General features: G+C 37.0%; 1 protein-coding gene across 1 annotated transcript in view; it reads left to right on the top strand.

The window, feature by feature from the left end:
- Positions 1–22,065, top strand: part of ARHGAP10 (Rho GTPase activating protein 10) — a 149,135-nt gene that overhangs the window by 117,045 nt on the left and 10,025 nt on the right. Inside the window, exons 20-21 of the mRNA XM_062573879.1 lie at positions 8,086–8,248; positions 20,683–20,811. Coding sequence (XP_062429863.1) covers positions 8,086–8,248; positions 20,683–20,811 — 292 coding nt within the window. The remainder of the gene's footprint in view (positions 1–8,085; positions 8,249–20,682; positions 20,812–22,065) is intronic.

Here is a 22,065-nt window from a genome sequence, read left to right as displayed (position 1 = left end):
CTAAGGCAGTACTACAATATTTAGGATTTTGCTACACAATGAGGATAATGGACACTCTTGGATAATGAAATGCAGTAATATGAAGCTATTTTTCTAACTGTTTACAGGAATCTGACCTTCAAACAGTTGTTATTCAGAAAAATTGAAATAACTCTCTCTTTTAATTTTAACATTTGCTATGATTTTGGGACCAAATAATAGATCATTATTAGCTTATTTTGATGTGATTTAGCTTTAGTTTGGAAGCAGATTTGGTTAAATAGCATAATTTCTGTACACTAGAGGTGAGTAATAAACAATTCTGTTGACCAGATTCAATGGCGTACTAAGCAAAAACTGCAGTTTCCTAACTTATTTAGAAATAGGTGGCCTGACTTAATTTATTCAGAAAACTTTAAAGATATGAAGGAGTAGGAGAGTTTCTGAATTCACCTGGTGCTTGGCATGATTACTGCAGGATGATGATGTTCTGTGAACAGTGAACAAAGGATACAGCCCTGCGTCTGGAGACAGGCCATTCCCAGAGCAGCTCTTTTAGTACCAGATCAGTCTGGTAACTCTGATTATCGTATAAAGCTTTCTCCACTAGTTACTTCTGGCTCTCCCAGGAATGGGCAAATCACTTCTGGAGTGAGGTTGCTTTTCTACGCACAGAAAGATGTAAAAGCTTTGCTAGTGAGCTGATGGCATCTTTTATTTAGGGTTGGGCAAGTAGGTTGGTTAACTGTTTTCTTTCTCTGTTAGTTTAGGTGTCTGGCTTCAAAATAAATTGCCTTTTGATTTCTATTATGAATCTGATGTGAATGTTCTTGTTCCCACTACCAAATAATTTGTTCCGACTTCTGTTGACATTGTAACCGAACTAGTTCCCTCCTATCAAAAATTTAATTTATAAGAATTATATAAATAATAATTTATATAAGAATTATATAAATAATAATTTATATAAGAATTATATAAATAATAATTTATATAAGAATTATATAAATAATAATTTAATCTATAAGAATTCATAGAATAGCTTCTGTAGGATTTTGTCGTAATATAATGCTGTTTTGCTGCCTTTGACTTTGTGATTGGTACTTCGTATCATGAGATCACTTTGGGTTTGTATTGGCTTTGTGAGACAGCTAATCTGTCATGTTCCTCATGCTTGCTTTATATGGATGCTGAACTCAGTTCCTTGTACTACCAGCTAGTACATGGAACTGAGTATGTTCTTATTTTTTTTCTCTTTCTAAGTTGCGAGATTTTTGTTGAAATGAAAACATAGCACATCCCCACAGATTAACACAAGAGCAAAGCTACTTGGCTAAACTTCTGTTTAGGAAAATTAGTTGTGAGCTGTTGAGGAAAGTTGGCTATTTATGGTGAATGAATGTTTGTTAACTGGATGCTGCTGTGGTGCTGATGAGAAGAGATGGATGGCTGCACAGCAATGCAGCTGCTTACCTGTCTCATAATGGAGAAAATATTAGACTTAAAGGCGGCAATAGGGATTTTGCAGCATCTTTAGTCTCCCCTCCTCAATAATTCTCACCATCAGCTCTTGTCTGCAGTTAGACCTGTATGACAATGGCAGAGTGAAATAAGTTATATCTTAGAGCATGTACAGTAGTTCTGTTCTGCTTGTGTTCTGTATATCTCAACAGGATATTTTAGTCCTCATTTACTTCATAGTCATTTTCAGAAACTGCTTTCATCTTCTGGCTACTCTTAAACTATAGATATTGGTTGCCATGTTGATATTTAATATTGAACTTTCTTTTGATAGTAAAATATGTAATGCTTTAGTTTACTCAAGCTGAAGTTTGAAGAAAACTGTCACTCAAGCAAGTAATTAATTAACAGTGTTAGCTCTCTGTTTTTTCTATTACAAATAATTTTTATTATTCAGAATTCTTGGAATAGAGTAAGGACCTGATTATTGACACTGCCAAAGTATTTTGGTTTCTTTCAACTTTGGATGCCAACAACAAAGTATTTTTAGATTAGCCAGTTGGAAAAAGGAAAAAAGGCAACTAGGAGGTATACTGTGTTCAGCTGGGTGGAAACTGAGTTCAGATATCTAGTATGAAAGATCTGAGAGGTCAGAGGCTTATCCAGACAAAAGGGAAAAAGAATTGAAAGATGTGTATTTGTTAGAGAGAACCTAAACGAGGTAAGTCTTAGTCTATGTAAGTACTTCCTTATCTCGTAAGGTTTTTTCATTATGTGAAAGGGAGACATGAAGAAAAAAAAATATTTGGGTTGGAAACTGAATGGTAGGTAGTAACAGCTGGATCCAACCAGTAAATGGTGAGGATCAACCTAAGCTGTTATGTTTTCTAGCTAGGGCTGGTCTAAATTATAGATGCCCATAAAGACAAAGCGCAAGCATGTGTTTTGAAGGCAAAGTGAAAGCTCGAAGGTTGAATGAGTGTTGTGATTAGAGTAGTGAACCAAGAAAATAATTCAGGTGACGGTTTACAAGAATTTGAGCAGTCCAAAAAATGTAAAAAGTCAATATGCAAAAGGTGGTGAGTATATAAAACAAGTTTTAACTCTAAGGGGAGTAAAATTGGATCCTTGTACCTGTTTTTGTAGGATGAGGAAGTAAATTATAGAAGCAGTTTGTTGGCAACTCTAGAAAGAAGGCCAAGCCGAAGGCCCAAAGAACTCAGAGGCTTCCCATAAATATAGAGAAGAAAAGGTGAGGAGTTCATTGCTGGAGACTTGATGGAAATTTATGAGAAAACATGTAGCCTTTATACTGAGAACTCTCGAGTCCTTCATCTGTTCTGGCATTGTTAGAATGTAATGGGAGAGTAAAGGGAAGAAGATTGAAATTTTGGGAGAGAAAATGAAGACCCTGAGACCACCAAATAATACACTCAAAAGAATCATAGGAACTTTAAAAGAAATCGTATCTTCGCTGTTTTATGGTGCAGGAATGCAGTAGAATGCAAATGGTAGAAAAGTAGAACAGGAAGTTTCTGCAACTCCTCTTAGAAAGGAGCTGTCAATCCAATGTGGCAGTCTAGCAACTCACAAAAGTGGGAAACCTGACTGCGCTGCCCATTGTAAAACAATGTTGGAGGTAAACACAAGTCAGAGGAGAAAAACAGTAAAAACATTAGACTATCAATGTTAGGGAACTCATGAATTCTGAGGTAATGAAAGCCATGAACCTTTAAACCAAGCTTTAAAGACTTCAGTCTGCAGCAACTTAGGATCTTTACTGGCTACGTGAAGCAACATACAGTAATAGTGTTGGGGGGGGGGTGGAAATAGCTAGCAGTTGATTTAAGTTACAAGTTCTGAAGAACTGTTAAAGAGGACTTAGAAGACTGATGTGGGATTTATAATCAGCAGGCTCAAGCAGAAATCTTCACAGGTAGGCCTTTTGGAAGGTGAATATGTTGAGTAACTTCAAGCTGTCTAGCTTGTCCTAAAAGAATTCTCTAGTCTTGGGGTTGTATGGCCTGGCAATGTTAACTTTTAAGACAGCTTGCAGCATGCTGAAGAACTTCCAAGAAAATGGAAGAACGCTAATGCAATAGAAGTGTTTAGAAAGCCTTTCTGGGTGATCTGCTTAAATGGTGGCCAGTTAACCTAGGAAATTTGTTATGGAATCTAATTAGTAAAGAATAGCAATATAAATAATGGAAGCCATCGTTTTATGATGAATTTTTGGTCAACTTTATTCAAGTCTTTCAGAAAATAGATTTGTTACCTAGAAGTTGCTATGTGTTTTTAATATACTTAGAATTTTTTAATGTTTTTCACTTAACTGCCCTGGGATACTTTGAGGGAGAACAGAGATACTGCCACTATCTTATGTTAGTATACTTTAAATGTGCTACAGCTGAATAGCTGAGAGAGTTGCACATGTCAGTGCAGGAAGCATCATTGAACGAGAGGTTTAAATCTGGGTTTAACAAGTTTGACAGGGCTTGGTTCTAGTCTCATGCTCCCACCTTTCATCTTTGTTTTGGAGATGAATACAAATCCTTAAGGATATATTTACATTTGAAACAAAGATAGGAGGAGTTGCAAATAATGACAGTGGTAATTACATGGGCGTTATGGTCATGTGCTAAGCTACACCCCTTCAAATAAAATAAGCTTGGCTGTATTAAGAAATAAATTTACAGATCTTAGAGGAAAAATGCAGTCGATAACTACAAAAGAGAACTACCTCCGTAGAAACTGTGACTCTACTAGGTCTGTTAGTCACAATGGGCAATCAGCTCACCATGAGCTATTAACGTAATGCTGCAGTGAAAAAGTGCAGGCCTTGGATGTACAAAAGGGATTGAGGAGTAGGAGTAAATGGTGGAATTTAACTCTGAACATGGCATTGGTGGGGCCATGATAAAGAAAATGATGAATTCAGTGTTGATGTATGCTCTTTAGAAAGAGCACTGGAAAATTGGAAGAGGTTTACAGAAGAGGTGTGTGAACCAAAACTGCAAAACGCTCCGCAGTGAGAGCTTTAATGTTCAACTTGTATATTAGAAAGAAGATTGAAAGATAGGTTGTTTAAATACTTCTACATAGCACAAATTCCTCATATGAGAGATATGGAAATATTAGCATGATGCTTAACATGGATCATGCCTGGAAGATAAAGCCTATCAAAGCTGAAGATACATGCTTTGATCAGTGGGTATTTTAATAAACAGCTTATTGGTTCTCCATTACCTTTATCATCTCTTAATATCTTCAAACAAAGACTAGATTCCTCTTTGGAAGATAGGTTTTTACCCAACACAAGGTAGACATTAATCAAGTGCAGGTTCCTAAGCTTAATAGAGAGATAGCTGCATACAATTTTATGGCCTCTGCAATATACAGGAGTGCAGATGAGATTATGTGACAGTGCCTTCTGACCCTAGATTTTGTGCCTCTAAAAGTAATTCAGAATAGGAAAGAAACAAGCAAGTCCTTTCCTATTTTTCCCTGCTTGTAGCAGTGGAAAATGCATTATATCAGTAAAAGAAAATTATTATTTTTTTTGAAAAGACTGAGTGGTGTTAAAATGACATGCCTTTTTTCTTGTGATCCAAGATGTCTGATCTTCAGACATTTGTTAATTCTGTTAATACATAGGGGAAATACCTTTTAAATATTTTTGTGGAAAAAATGCCTTATTATTTTAATCTTTAATTGTTATGGTGCGGCATATTGATGAAAGCTGATGAAGGCCAATGCGCATTGATACCAGGATTTGAGAGAAGCAGGTTATGACAGAACATAAAATTTGTGTCAGGAATCTTATTCTCTAAAGCCAGTAGAACTTTTACCACTGACACTCAGGGTAAAATCTCTGTACTACTGTAATTAAAGCAATAACGCTATACTTGAAAGACTTAGTATTTGTGCATATATTATTTTTAATCATAAAAATGTGTTAGGTGGTGACTAGTCATTTGTTTTTATCTTTATACAAAATATTTTTTCCCTGAATAAAGGGATTGTTTTACTTTACAGAAACAATTAATTCAAAACATCTGAAATCTACAATATCTTTCAACATGTTTTTAGAAGGTGTTCACTTAATTCCATAGAATTTGGCAGGCATTTTCCTGTTTAAATACACAAACTGTTGTAAGCTAATAAAGATACTCCTCTTAAGAATACAACGCAGTATTGATCAAGTGACAGCACCGGCTCAGGAAGGAACAGATCAACTTTGAGGAAAGATGCAACACTGAGATTCATTTATGGTAATGTCAAATGCATCTGCTATAAATTGCAGTCTCTTTTTGAAGATCAGATCGTCTGGGACTGAGTGAAGTGCTTTGTATTCCTTGCTTGTTCTGTGTGCTCTCCAAAATGATTCGCCAGAGAAACCTCTGCTTCCTGTAGGGGGGTGTGGTGAGTTGGTCGTATACAAAAATATTAAAGTATAGATTAATATTCCTTTCTGCTAGTGTTTTAGTAATGTTAAGTGAATAGCTGAAGTAAGCCTAGACTTCTAATATGGTCTATGAAATTTGATAATCTGGGTTGCATTCGTGCTACTATTTTGAAAAGAGGCTTTGCTGAAGTAAAAGGACTTAGTCTATCTAGTTGTAAGGAATTTAGTTTCTTAATAAGGTAAAATTGCAGTATTGCTGTCTGATCTCTCAGATGTTTATCATTGTGACATATACGTCTGCAAATGAGATGTAATGAATTAGTTTTTACCTGACACTCCTACAGTTCTCGTGTCATGTCATGTAAGTTTGAACTGCAGCATCAAGGCAGGGTTGTGCAGAAATGGGGTTGTGGAGCTGCTGTGTTAGGTGAGCAGGATTAGGCTGGAGTGTGAATGACTCATTTTTTTGAGGTTAACAGTCTCCTCCTCAGAGCTTGTCATACTTTGTTACTACAGGCTAATTTAGAACCTTAAATTAGCAGCTACTTTAGGGAGAAATTTTCAGATGATCACTTTTATCATTTGAGTGTTTTTAGTTGTGTGTCATTTTACTCTCTAGGGAAGTTGTCTCAGAGTTACTGGAGGGGGTGAGGATGAGATGGCTGGAGAATCAGGTGATGGCTTTGTTAGCTTTCTGCTTTTCCAGCAGAAGGAATTGAACTGGTTGAGGTAGGGCTAAAGTTGAAGGAATGGTGTTATCCCCCAAACATGGCTTTTCATTGTTCACATTTGATTGTTGTTCTTTTTTCTTTTTAATTTGTTAAAAAAGAAATCACTGCAATGGTGCTGCTCAGATTGATGAAGCAGAATTAAACTCTGTTGTTCTCTGCAGGGATTCTAAGTCATTTAGAACTAGAAAATAATTTCCAGGACTTCTTCCTCTATGGCATCGTGTATAAAAGATGTTTATTTTCAAACCAGTGTGATAGTTTCATGATCAAATCATTGCGAAAGCATGGTAGGATTTAGGTGTTTATTCTTCCCCAAAGCTCGCGTGCTCTCTCTCTCTCTCTCTCTCTCCTTTTTTATTTATTTATTTATTTTTTTTTAACAAGGCTGTGGGGTCAACAGTATCTCAACTGCACTAGAGAAGCTTGTATAATATTATTTACTAGTCCCATGGGCCCCATAGACATGTGCTAGAGAGAGTACAATAGACAGAGGAGGAGATGAAAGGAGTCAGGGAGTCTTGCAAAGATTGACATTGAATGAGTCTTATTACTATTAAATAGTAATATTGTGAAAACAGCCGTGGGCCCCATTTGAGACTGTAAACTCAGTTATACTGGACACTTTAATATATGTAGTTGTCCTCATTTTATGCACCCCTTAAGAATCTATACAATATACTGATGTTTAAATAAAAATTTTAGAAGGAAAAGCTATGTGGGTGAAGGTTAGCTTTTCAATGAGAAATGTGTCAGCATGGTTTGCACTGAGTGCTGTGACGTATTTGTAACTTACTTTCTTACTGTTGGTGCAATAGGAGTGGTGGTCCTTTAAGGTTTTCTTAAGCAATTATTTCTGAATGTGTCGCCATTGGGTGATAATTTAAGAGCAGCCCATGCAAACAAGTAGCAGACCAGACCAGACCAGACCAGAATACAATGGGTTCAGTTAAAAGTAACACCCTAAAAAAGGTATAATAAAAGGAGCACTTTGGGGTATCACATGTTGTTTAATGATCTGCTTTTACAGATCTCCTGCTTATTATGACCTTTCTAAATTTCAGTTTCACATTTGATAGAATTGTGCTTATGATTTTTTGAGGGCAATCATTTCCTGGAGGGTACATTAAATTATTTTTAGAGATTGTGTTTTTAAAGACAAGCGTAACAGCTTACATATATGGCCTAAATTGTTTTATTGTCTGAAACAACATATTTGTCTAAAAGCAACTCCTCAAAATAGAGCATTTCATCCCTCCAAACACACATTGGAAAGGGGGGGCAGGAATTCATTGTTTCATGTAGATAACCTAGTGATAATGATAGGCAAAAACTGCACTGTGGTACCTTTCAGGAAATGTTAGGTGACTGAATGTCCTCCAAAATATCCTGTGAAGATAGGAGAGTAAAATTTCTCTGTATATGTATTTCAGGGCATTGTTACCAAAATAGATTCTTCAGCTCGTAAGAAGAATTTTGCAGTATCTTTCTGACCTGTGCTGTCTTTCCTAGCTGACAGTCACAGCTCTCCCAAAGAGGACACTCCGACTGGCAGCATGGATTCTCTTTCTTCCCAGTCTCCTACACCAGTGTTCTCTAGCAGCCCTCCTGGGCTCCTAGACAGAAATCACCTTATAATGGACAGTGGAGATCTTGCAGACTGGACAACAAATCTGTAAGTAATATTGGATATTAAATGATGATTTTCCATCAGTGTGATTTTGCATGTGAAGTACATCCCCCTTTTTAGTTTAATGACAGTGAATGACTTTTTAAATTGGATATAACTGTATGTGCCTACATGTTTTGATGCAGCTTAGAGACTACTTGAATGTGGCTGGGTTTGTGGGAGAAAAATGTTTTTTTCTGTAGAAACCCCATGTGTTTTACTGTGAATAGTTACAAATTTTTAAGCAATTTTTATTCAGGCAATGAGTATGTAAATTATTTCCTGTATAATGTATTACCCTAGTTTTATTTCAAGACAACGTTAAGCTACACTGCCCATCTATCTGCTTGACAGATACACTGCACCACAATACTTCAAGTAGATGCAGGGCCATTAAAATTTGGGGCAAAGTTTAGTTTTGGATAAATACTTTAATGCTAGAGGTTGTTATCTAAGAATATTACAGTTGTTAATCTGTTTTATTGTTAACATATTAAATGCCTGTTTTCCAGTTAAAGTACAATATATTACTTTCAGCAGACTTTGCAGATGTCCAGTCACTGACAATGACTGCAGTTCAGCAAAAATGGACATTACAAGCTTAGTACCATCTCTTTAATACATACTCGGGGCTGATCGCATCTACTTTTTTCTTTCTTTAAATCAAAAGTTGAACTTGAACTTGAATTGAATTCTCTGGTTTGCTATTCATACAAACTTTAACATATCAAGACAAAGTTTTCCAGCCTTCAATGCCAAGAAGATGGAAGGAGCAAGTCTGGAGAAAAGATTTGTTACAATATTTTCCATAGTGGCATTTTGAGTAGTCTGTTCTGTTGATGCAGCATGTATGTAAAATACATGTGTAGATGTATGCAATGTATGAAAATGTGTAGAAAGCCATAAAATGGGTTTATATTTCTATATACATATACAAGTAATTAAATATTGATTAGAGTACTTTTCAGCTGTATCAGTATTTTATTCATTTGTATTGAATGAATTCCAGACTGGTAGATATTTTCCATATATGTGGTTATTTCAGTTATTTCAGACTAAAATTACTCAAGGAAATCTTCCTGTGCACTACTACTCCTTATTCCTGAGAATTGTTTATGTAGCGCACACATGCACACACACGCACACACAGACATGCTCAGCACATGCGTGGGAAGCAAGCACTATGAGTGATAAAACTGGAATAATTACAAAAGCAGGCATAGCCAATTAGGGAACATATGGTTAGCAGGACATTGATAATGTCACTTCACAGAACATAGAAGGGAGTGTTGCTTTTAGCCAGAGGATTGAAGAACTTCAGGTGTTTGAAGCAACATGGCATTTTTCTGTGTGTTTATTTTCATGGAAAATTGTACTGTGTTGCTCTTTTGGAAACTTTGTTTGATGGACTGAGGTTTTCTGCTCAGTTGGAAACAGTACTTAAACAGTTCTGTTTGCAAAGAACAAGTGAATTGGTATAAGCATCTAGGTTATTTGTCAAAAACAGTTTCTTTCTTCCACTCACCTAGCCTGAAAAGTTTGCTTAAGAGCTGCCTCTGTAACAAGCCTGGACCTTGACAGAATAACCTGTGACTGGTACATAGTTCCCCCCCTACATACACTTTTTCACCCCAAATTGGGCTACGTTTCCCCTTTTAGTTCACAAGATTCAGGAAACCTTAATAAACAAACAAAATCAGGCCCACTGTATTAACGGCAGATGTAGATGTCAGCACTACAGAATAAACTTGTTGGACTTCTTCAGTTGTTATGCCTCATGGGGTGTTGTGGACAGGAGAAAGTTGATGGTTAACTTGTCACTGTAATTAGAGTAGCTCTTACAGCTCCAGGAAATGTAGCAGAGACTGATGAACTCTGCTTTAGTTTTAGGCTATGCTCATGAATTGGACTGTCCCAGAATTGAGTGGAGAACAGTCATTTCTATGCAGTATTTTATAATGTTTTGCATTCTGTGCCTAACTGGAGCAAAAGCAAATCCTGAAGTCTCAGTATCCTCTGCAAAATGGAATTACAGGTTTTCACTGAGCTACTGTAAATACCATACTGAGCCTAGGGGAGATAGAAATACCAGAGAATCCGGTTTCTCAAGTTTTTACTGATGCGTATAACACATGGGTGTTACTTGTAAGAGATCAACCACTGTGGAGTTAGGTGGTCAGCAAGGTGATGGTGACTTCTTTGCAGTAGAATAGTTACTTGCATTGTTTCATGGGGGTGACAAGAAGGATGACATTGCATTGAAGGTCCAAATATGTCAGCTATTCCCAGTTTGGTTTATAAAAGTAGTTTGCTTTAAGCAAAAGCACATGACAGGCTAGCAAGAATATCTTTTGTGGTATTGGTCTTCAGGAAAGGAGGAGGTTGTTTTTTCTTGAGTGATAACTGTTGTCACAATGATGCTTCCGGGCAGAAGTTTTTTGTGATGAACATCCTTTCCTTGTCCCGCCCTCAAAAACAAAAGGAGCCACAGCTTTGGAATGGAGCACAAAATGAAGGCAAATATACTCTCACCTCCAGGCTGTCAGTAGGAGGAGAGGACTGCATGGGCAGAGTGGTGAAAAAGGCTTGGAGAGCAAGCACTCTACTACAGAGCCAAAATGTCTCACAAAGCCCTGTAGCTCAGTTGTCATGTCAGTGGTTAAAGACGTGTGATGCATACGATGCAGCTGGAAGATGATATTTCATGTATGTGCTATTATGAAGCCCCACTAAGCTGTTGGTTGTTGTGTCTGTAAGTGTGCATCTGCCTGATACTAGGTTTTATTTAAAAGCTCTAGTTGAATCACACACATGCTCTATGTTGTCATCTACTGCTGTAGGAGGCTATAAAAGGTTGAGTGGTGGTTGGCTCTTACTACCCCCATGGCAGGGACAAATCTTGCTGGAGTCCCAGATTTGCTTTTTTAAGACTACATTGCACCCTAACCTCTTTTCAGCCTTGTTTCTGTGTATATTTTTAGCTTCACACTTCCATCTGGAGCCACATACTGAAAATAAATACATTTTATTTTTGCATAAACTCTGTGGTGGAAAATAGGTTTGTTTCTTGTTATGGGGTTTTGTTTGTTTATTTGTTTTTCTCTTTCAATCATCAAGTTACAGGGTAATCAGTGTAGACACAGGATTCAAACTCTGAATAATCCAGAGTGGACAGATCATATTTTCTACCTGATAGAGTACTGTGTCCTATATGTACATTATTTAAAAATCCTTTTCATCTAAGTCTACTTAGCACAAACTAGCTTAATGACTCAGACATAAAGTAGTAGTTATGATAGTGAGTTGGGTTCCTCCCTTGTGGTGCTCTCCACTGGTATGAGTATTTATTTTCTTTAAAGTGGAGCAGCAATGGTAATCTGAGTCAGATGCTAACCAGAACAGTCACACTCATTCTTTTTTCTCTCTTGTTTTCTTTCAGTCTCCATATACGTGTGCTCACAAGCTAGAGAATTAATGCTGTACAGCTGTCTATCCTCCACAGGGTCTGCTGAAACCGCTGTAAAAGCCCTCTTTACTTTGTCAGAGGTCCAAGTTGTTACTGCACCTGCAAGGAGAGCATGTTTCTGGCATTTTTTGGCAGATTCTTCTAGGACTGGTGATGATACTGTTTCACCAACAGTACATTCTTAAAGCACTCATTCTTTCCCTCAAAGTCTTATCTGGCTTTGTGAAAAGAATTTCCATGTTAGATGCACCTAGTTCTTTGCACATTCCTTCCATTTCAGATAGAAGCCAGATGTTCTCAAGGTAAGCAGTGTCTTCTAAGTGAAATGCAGTTATTCATATAGGCATTCTTTAGCATCTTTGTTTGAGGTATTTCTTCCATCATTTGAGATACTGGAAAATAAGCAACATTACCTGTTTCAGGAATTTGCCAATGTTAAAAATTTGTAAAGTAGAAAATACAAACGCACTGGTATTTTTCATGTTGTGCCTTGGATTTAACAACTAGGTCGTGTCATGTAGCATTTTATTCCCTCAATACATAGCATATATAGTTTGTGAATTACCTGTAACCTAAACTTCTTATAAAAAGAAACTTAAACAAACAAACCTCCAGCCATCTCCAGTCCTTAACCATTGCTTTCCCCCAAAGGTGTTATCTTCTATACAGTCATAAATTATCTGAGGAATTTAGACCCCACAATCCGCCCTTCATTCCTTCCTTCAGGGTTGCTTCAAACCCTAGCAAATCTGCAGAAGGGTTATCGCTGATTTCTCTTGGCCAAAGAATTTGTGTTTTCCTCCTCTCTGTTTCTTTCTTAGCAATGTTTTTGCTATTTCTTCTTTTTGGAAGCAGTTGCAGATTGCTGCTCCCTGCAGATGCTGTGGCAACAGACAGCTGGCAGGAAGTCAGTTGACAGTGTTGGTAAGGAAAGCTCATCATATAAAGGTGTCACCAGAAGCATCAGGAATCTGCTGACAGCAGATGAGGGGAAGACAGAGAGGAGAGGAGGAAGGGTGAGTAGAGAAAAACACCGTGATGGAAATCCAGGAAGTAAAATGAGTTAACATACAGAAAATCAGCCATCAAACCAACAGCAATGGGAAGAGGAGGAGAAAAATACAGACATGTTGTGGCAAGTAGCCCATAATAATAGCAGTAAGAGGGAATGGGAATTTATTGCCAAATTTCATTGGAAAAAAAGAGGAGGGGGTAGAAGGGGACAAGACCTACCAAGAATAAAAGGTCAGAAATTACTTATTTAAGATTTATTTATAAAGGAGTGCTCAGTAAACTTGAATGCAAGTTTACACCATGTTAAATACTACAGACCAGTTGCATGTGTGAATACTTAGTGCTATGTCTACTTTAAAAGTAGAGGAAGCCTGAAGTTTTGTGTAGATGCACTTAATGCAGTGTAAGCTGTGGAGCAGTGTTGCAAAGTGCTCAGCAGTATTTGCTTATGGCGCTGGTGTTGCTACTCTTTCTTGCTTTTCCAAGTAGCGTGTGTGGCCGGATTTGCGTTGTGGGGTGGTAGTATTTGGTTCTTTGTTTCTAACGCATTTTTGGTGAAGATTGTGCACCAACTTGATTAGTTCTCTTTATCCAGGCTGTAGTTGAACCACACAGACAGCTATGCTGTTGTTTCTGAGAAGCACCGTATAGTGTCACATCACAGCATAGATGGGTCTGCACAGAGTGTTAGTGTGAAGCAGCTAGTGCACTAAAATCAATCCTTTGGTTTAATGGCATGGTTGTACCCAGGCTTTTGTTTTTTCTATTGTGTTTGTCTGAAAAGTAAATAAATCTGCCACATCTTTTTTGCAAGAGGTGTAATAGCTCTTTGCTGAAGGATGTGGCTTTGACATTACTTCCTGCCTTCCTGGTTGACAGTGAGACAGAATTTGACTACTATACTGTACAAAACCCAAAATTCTAGTTACTCAAAATACATAATCTCAAAAGAGGAGTTCAGGATTTCAGATACTATGAAGTTGATTAGCTTTTCTAAACAGTCCCCAAAACTGTTGGGTTAATGATGTTGGTCTTGGTATTGCAGGTTTGAAGGGTTTATGCATCGCTCTTAAAGTGCTGTTGAATTGTGGAAGAATAGTCAGTCTTCACTTTTGCATGCAGCTGAAAGCCAGTGGTATATAGTTTGACTTTCAATCAATATGTTATCACTTTACACATGCAAACAATATGTAGATAGTGATACCTAAACTAGATATATGTGTGTATGTATGGGAAAATCTATCTAAGCCAATAAATATACAGTGTAAATTAGAATCCATAAAAGGAGAGAGAAATGCTTTCATTAATGTGGAATAACTGATTTTGCTGCTACTGTCATTTGATTCTAGAATTTTCCACGTGGTTTTACTTGTCTAAGTTACAATTGTTTTCAATCTTCAGTCTATTTTATGTTGTTTAGGTACTATTCAAAGGCTTCTTTCCAATTCTCTTTTAGTTTGCATTGTGGACTTTTATTTTAAGCATAGTTTTTGGCTTTTTAACATGTGCAACTAACCTGCTCTATGCAAAAGAAGTAGTTGTGCTAACTGATGTGTCTTCTCTGAAAGTACAGGCATGGTGTGTCTTAAGCATAAGACTTTCGTATTTGAATCCATCTGAAATTTCAGGTTCTGAAACTAGCTTTCTTCACAGATAGCTTTACTTACCCTGTTTGGAGTATATATCCTTCATGCACTTAACTTCCAGTGCTTTTTGGTCCTCTGAATTTGTGCAAGTCTTGTGTATGCCTTGCTTCTATTTCCGCCTTCCAGGTGCTGCACAGTCCCCTATGACTGTGCTGACCAAGATGTTACCTTTCTTTGTCTAGATTAGGTGTTGGACTTCCTTGCTCCCCTGTCTGCTTTGGTACGCACCTATCTGCTCACATCACTAACCATTCTTTCTTCTGCACTGCTGCTTTGCCAGGAGGTAGCTTCTCCGCAGGCCCTGCAACTGCAGAGCGTGTTTCCTGTAGTCGTAGCAGAAAGAATTATAAAGCAACTATTTCCTATTACAGAAGAGGGAAGGAAGATGGTAACTAATAATGAACTTGAAAATATTGACTCGTCTTAATTCACAAGCTCAGGCTAACTACAGTAATTCCAATATTTCTGAGCAGGGACTGGCTAGTTTCACTTATCTTGACCTTCAACCATCAGGATGGTGTCTTTCATTACACTCTCCACTGGCTTCCCAGTAGGCCAGAAGTTATCAATATGAGGTCTTCATTATCCAGTCGTTCCCAATCCCATGGCAACTCATCTTTGATGGAATAGTGTGAGTTACTCTTATCAAGAGGACTGATCCTTTAAAAGGCGAAATACAAGTTATGTCCTAAAACATTGTAATCTGCCTTATGTCTGTTTTCACTTGCCCTCAGGATGAACTAAAGAAGCTGAACACTTTATATTCCCTAGACTCAGTATTTGTTATAATTAATCTTTTGAAGATAATTTTCTGATTAGGAAAAATTTGTTACTTATCTGTCGTGAGGTCTTTTCTGTTTACAGGATAATGCCCTATGGCCAGAGCTTATCTACAGAGCTTACAGACTGTTTTCCTCTGGAGTTTACCCCTCCCAGTACTGGACATTCAGAATTGAGTCACATTCTTGCTTTTGGTTGGCAAGTCCTCTGCAGAATCTACGTTTACATTATGTCTCTTTTTCATTCAGATCGTGAAAACCAAGATCTTGTTCCTTGGCTGGAACACTTAACGTTAAGATGTTCTGATATACAGCACGCTGGTGTATACATGGTATATTATGGACTTTGTTCTTCAGTATCAATAGAGCCTTTCAGAAGGGTGCTGAAAGTCACGCTACGCAGCAGTGTGACTGCTTTCTGGGTCTTGGTGACCAGGTTGTGAAGAAGCTAATCACAGTTGATGAAATCTCAGGATGTTCAAATTCTCAGTGAGCAGACTGATGTTAAGAGCCATCAGATGGCACAAGAGAGCGGAAATAGTGATGTCCTGAACACAGGAAAAATCTTGGAGATAGTTACTTATTTTGTCTGACTGCTGAACGATTCCCATCAGCTTAGTTATATCCATAATCTGTTACATCTGTAGACTACATCTATAGCCTGCCTGAAACTGAAATAGTTTCTTTCTGTACTTTCTGGCGGTGGTGAGAATTTGCAGTTTTACATAAATGATGAGTGACTTCAGTTTCAGTGTCTTGAAAACTTTTTACAATATCTGATGTCATCGTCTTTTTTAATAAGAGAAGCTGCTTTAACAGCTTTAAAAAGCACAGTGCAGGTACATAGCAATGCTCCTTGCTGGTTATGCTTATTTTGCAGTTTGTTTTTATTTCAGCTGCCACCTCTTCAGTGATTCAGCAGTTTTGAGAGTGAGTTTAGAGAGGCAGGCATTTCTTTTATGTATCCTTTTGTTATGCAAACACAGCATTAGCCCTCATTTTGCAAGTCCATTGAAACCGGCATAATATAACTTAGTCACACGGTTCAGGCAGAATGGGCTTTGCGGTCTCCTTGTCTCCCCCTGGGCTGGACAGCGGGGTACTCTGCAGCAGCAGCACTGTGTAAGCAGGGGGGTAAACAGTCCCTATGCTCAGAGCAGGGGATGGGGATGAAGTCACCAAGAGCTAAAGTGACTTTTTATTCTTTTTCTTTTTTTTTTTTCTTCTCTTCCTTCTCCCTCTCCTCTTTTTCCCAGGGAACACAGCCCCCTCAGTTTTTCTAAAAGAGACAACAGTATACTATCCACTCACAGATGTACATACTTCATTTTTGTTTTGTCTGAATTATTATTTAAAAATGCTATATTTTGGGAAAGTTGCTGTGGATGTATGTTTCAGATTTACCAGATTGGCATGAAGGGTCCTTGCACTAACATGTTAAATGATTTGCTGAAACTTCACTATCTACGTTTAACAAAACCTCTTATTTCAGTATTTCGTACAAATGAGGATTCAAGAATGCTTTGTGCATGTTACGTGCTTTAAATCTTTTGGGTGAGGGTTCTTTTCAGAGGGGATGTGGATCAGGAAGTTTTGTCCTTTTGTCTCTAGCTTTGCTTGCAGGTATGACAATTTCTAGATTTTTGTCTGCGTATTTTTCTGCTCCCCACCCTCACCAAGGCATACAAGTTTTAACATGCACAGAGGTTGTTGTCTGGTGGTGGGGAGTATTGGACTGCATATTGAATCACAAATAGCTAATACCTTTTGATATATTATGTCGTCTTATAATGAAACCTTTTAAGACCACTTTCATTGAGTTTATGTCAGTCAGACATTGTGATATGACAGCTATGGGGCTGCCAAACCCTTATATGAAACAAACCTTTTTTCTGGAGAGTTGCAGTGTAGATTCTTTTCACAGAGTCTCTTGCTCACTCTCAAGATAAGAGGCTCCTCTTTAGCTGTGTTACCTTAGGAACCAGCCAGATAAACATCCAATAAAATCTTGTTCTCAGGAGTTTGTTTCTGAATATCAGTACAAAATCTCTAGCTTATTTTCAGTAAGGCCATTTTCCCCTCCTCCCTTCTCCCAGCACTCACTAGCCAGACAATAGCATCTCGTCTCAAAGAGAGATGGTTATGTCAGTCTTTTTCTTTTTCTTTCTTTCTTTTTTTCCCCTCCCTACAGGAAATACATTGCCTTTATTTTAGCCCTTAGGAAAATGGATTTCTTCAACATACCTTCTTAAAGTCACGATGCTATATGATAAGATATATAGTACTTTCTAATTTATCACCATCTTGGTAAACAAGACTTGCAAACCTTTGTAGCAAGGTAACTTTGCTATCACAAGAATCTTTTGAAGGGTTTAAAAAAAAGCAAAGCACAGTGCTACAGTATGTTGCTTACCCACCACGACACTGGAACTGATTTTTCCTATTGAGTAAAACCTTCTGTTTTAATAATAAAATTAAATGGTTCCTGAGATAGCCAAGTACAGTAAATAAAAAAAAGAACTGAAATTCTAGAAGGTGCTTAATATTTAAAGCTATTAAACATTTTTTTTCTTAACATGGTGAAACTATTGCTATTGAAAGATGGGTTTTTTCTCTGCTGGATCTGAGACCGTGGTCCCTGGCTGGTCCCTGGGCAAAGTTGGGAGCCGGGCTGCAGGGCTTCCTGCCAGCTGAGAGGTATTTAGGGAGTACAGCAAAGAGCGGGGAGGGACTAGCACAGAGCTCCACGTACCTGCAGTTCGGAAGGGTTTTTCCGCTGGAGCTCTGGGAGTCACTCAGAATTCTTAGAAAATCTGCCAATTTTTACATAGTTTTCTATAATGCTGCCTGGTAAAGGTCGGCGTGCTCTTACTAGGCAACAGAGTACCTTTCTTGATGAGTCTGTGTAGCATAAGAAATAAACAGGCCGTGGTGTGGATCTGGATATTATATTTCGTCCCCTTTCCTTTATCTGCACAACTTTTCTGTCTCTTATTTTTCTTTCCTCTTTCTCAAAGAGAAACTGTTATATTCTGAGTATCTTTACGATATGACTGCTTTCCTGGGTCAGAGCGTATCTTTGTAGAACGTTCTGAGTTTTGTTTTGCAAACATTAATTCTGTGTCTTATTTACATGTAGTGTTTGTTGTTGAAGAGATGATCATATAAGTTGCACTGACTAATACGATGCATATTTTAGTGGAATATTAAATAAGCGGAATTTTTCAATACTCATTTGTTGAAAGCCAGAAAATCCCAAATCTGAGCTATATGCTAGAGAAGACATTTGGTAGAAGGAGGTTCTTGAACCATGATTGAATTGAATTTAGATTATTTTTTTAATATTCTTTAAATAAAATATTCAGAATATTATTTTTTTTCATTTCTGTAGTTTTTACAAGTTTCAGAAACAGCTTGCCACCAGTCTTAATGTTGGAGTTGATTGAAGTGAATAAATAAAAGCACAAGGGAAATGAATTTCTTTAAATGTCAGGACTGCTTTAACTATCATAGTTCAGTCTATGTAGGGAGGATACGTTTTTGATTCTTTTTTGAAAAAAAGATTTGTCTTGAGATGATTGCTTATTTTATTGAATTAAAATTAATTGTACACATACACAGTATGTGCAGAATGAGGGAGAAATAGTCTAGTCAAGCCTTATGGATGTTACAGTAACTTTTTTTATCCTCCATATTTGGGATAGAGAGAAAATGCTGGTGTTTACGTTTTTCCTTTTTCTTCTCTGAATAAAGTCAACTTTCATTTGCAAGTTTTTGTCTCACTTAAGGAAAATTTTTCAATGACTACTTAAAAATGGGAGGAGAAAGGCAAGTTCAAGTAAAACAAAAACAAAGAATTACATAGATGTTGGTCTTCAAAGGGTACGTAGTTCTTAGATGTAAATTATTTTTTTAGTGAAAGAGTCAAATGTGGCTAAGCAGACCAGATGTCCACCTCCCAAAGTTAAGCACTGAAATATGCTTCTAGTCAGCGCAATCCGCTTTTCATTTGGTTTGCTACATGTAACTCTTTCCTTTATTTGGTAAATCTGATAGTTTTAAAAGCAGAGCATGTTTTGATAGATCCATTTAGTTATGATTCCAGCACATTCAAGTTTCATTTTATTACTGGAATTGACTTTAAAATGCTGTTTTTGTAAATTTTGAATTCCAGTTTTCATCCAAATGCAGCCTGACACAAATCCAAAGTAAAAATAATGTCTTGTTAAACAAGGAATGTACCATTTGTCATTTTATAACATCCTAAATTTAAAAATTAAAAGTCAGAATAAATGTCTGCTGAGCTATGTAATGGCTAGAACAAGTATAAGATACATTGGCTAGCAAAATCAGTTTGGAAAAGTTGTATTTGTTTGTAAATCAAGTAATATGAACAAACAATAATGATCCTTTCTTCTAAAATGTAATTAAATGTTCCAGTGCAAGAAAAGATTAAAATCAACTATATAAGTTTTGTTTTCTGCTTTCTTTTATTGTTTGCAATTATAACTGGAGAATTGTAAATCCCCTTCTGCCTTCAGTCAATCCACTTTGATTAGGTATGGATATGCGCACCCACAAAAATATTTTTGCCTGGATTTTTAGGTTTTGGTGGTACTTTGCAGACTTATACAACCCCGTCTTGGAATAAGTCAAACTGATAACTGTTTCTAGTGCAAAATTAATACTTCAGACTGATTCCTGCGTGAAAGTTGTGTGTGAAACATTTTAGTTTTGTTTCTGCTTGGTAGCTGCTTGAAGTCCAGCTCCTTTGTGCCAAGGCAGTTTGACATTAGATGTTTAAATTTTTTGCTCTTTTGCCTGTGCAGGGAAAGAAACCTTCAAGTGTTGGAACATTTTAATTCTGTAAGGTGTAGAATTAGGAGTATCACTGGTGTCGGTAAGGGCTTTGTGTGTGTTTTTCAATAATTAATACAAGTTTTACCTTAGGCTGCTATTTATTCTTCTCATGTAGCAACTACGTGTTCACACATGAGTTTAATTCACATTTGAGTGGTGCGTTCATGACGGCAGCCACTAAGAGAATATCTACACAGTTATGCGAGTTGTGTCTCAATCCAGAGCCATCGTCGTGATCGCGGTGTAGTAATAGCTTCAGCCTCTTTTGAAGTCTTCCATTCTTACGTGCCTTAGTATGGCACTGAGAATATTTTTAAATAGATTCGTCAAAACTTGTAAAAGCAAAGTGGTAGCTCAAATAATAGCTTGCTAGATGCAGTTTCATTTTATCTGTCTTTATTAGATAAGGAATGTGGAATTTTGCCTTTTATAAGTTAAGTCATACGTTTCAGGTAAGTCTTCTTAGCCTAGGACGGAGGGCATGTAGGAGAAATACTTTCAAGGAGGAAATGCAGAAACAGAGGATGGCCGTGTTAGAAAATCAGCTTAACAATGCCTTTGCTCCTTATTTTAAGGATCTCGCTAGTTAGTCTAGTAACAAAGATTCACGCGTTTCTGTGTGAAAAGGAAGCTTATTTACCATGCTAATTCTGTCTTGAAAAAATTTTTCTACAGCCCTGGTCAAAGTCGCTCCTCAATGGTCTCGTGGATGAATACTCCATCTGCTAACACAGCTGCTACAAATACTTCATCTTCTTTCTGCTTCCTTAACCCTACCACAGTGAGTGACAGAGCAGTGGAAAGGTAGGATGTGCACTTCAACTTTTGTTGGTTCTTTATTTGACTCTTTTTTTTTCCAGAGTGTTTCTCTTTTAATAGCTAACTTATGTCTTTTGCAATATGTAAATTACTATCTCAAATCCAGAAATATAACCTCTTTGCAATTTCTGTTTCCACAAAATAACAGACTACTTTGTCTTATTTTTTCTTTAATCATCTTTCTCTTAGAAGGCACCCAGATTGAGTCAATGGCTTATTGGTTTATATAAGCAATGCAGACTTTGTTTTGAATGGTCAATTAGTTGTTGTTCATAGTATCTCTCTACTGCACTGATTGTCATTAGTTTGCTGTATTGCATATAGAGACTTTTAAAATACATTTTCTTTCTCTTCCTTAGTCATCCATGTCAAATTCAGGTTTCTCATCCTAGAATTTTGGCTCTGAAAGACTTACCAATGACTTTACCTCTATCTGTGGTTTCATTATTTTCTTTCACTCTTTCAGCCTACTTTTCTTCTATCCTACAGTTTCTGCATTGCTCCATGTTGTTGTCCACCTTTTGAAGTGTCTTCACTTTTCCTTCCTTTGGAGGTCTTCACCATCTTATCTTTTTCCTATAACTTTTGTAATATTTGATTTGCAAAATAAAATTGTTGGGTGTATTTGTAAATCCTTCCCAACGCTTGGTAACAAAATTCTATTTCTCATTACCAGTCACATTCTGTACTAGAACTACATTGTCTGTTTGACTGTAAGGTTTTGGGGGCAGGGAAAATCTTCCCCAATGTTTTATGTGAAGTTGTTGTTGCCAGGGCTCAACAGAAGACAAATGGTATGGAAGCTTTATCTAAACAAAGCATCCTAGGGCAGCAGCAGATTGTCAGTTTGCAAAAGCATGATTAAATGAAATGTGCCAAAAATATTTATATATTCCAAGATCTCCGTAGTTTATTACTGAGCATTGTAAGCACACCTCTAAAAGACTACCCAAAGTTTTATAAACCTTTTCTATTTAAGACAAAATATCATCTTCAGGGCTCTGGTAATGTTGTTTTGTAAACAAACATAAGACTAATTCAGAAAAGAATTCTCTAAAGTGATAGTGAAAAGTTCGATTACAAGATTCATGAAATATTTTGAAAAATATAAAGATGATCAATATATAAATTGTGTAGTAGGCTTTATCTGATTTCATTGCTGATTAACACTTGACAATATTTTAACTATAGTTAAAAGTTAAGTTTAATGTAAAATCATGTGTGCATAAAGTTGGGAAT

This window comes from Rhea pennata, chromosome 4 (genome assembly GCF_028389875.1).
Source record: "Rhea pennata isolate bPtePen1 chromosome 4, bPtePen1.pri, whole genome shotgun sequence".
In the NCBI taxonomy this organism is placed as follows: domain Eukaryota; kingdom Metazoa; phylum Chordata; class Aves; order Rheiformes; family Rheidae; genus Rhea; species Rhea pennata.
This window is presented reverse-complemented; position numbering and strand designations above follow the sequence as displayed.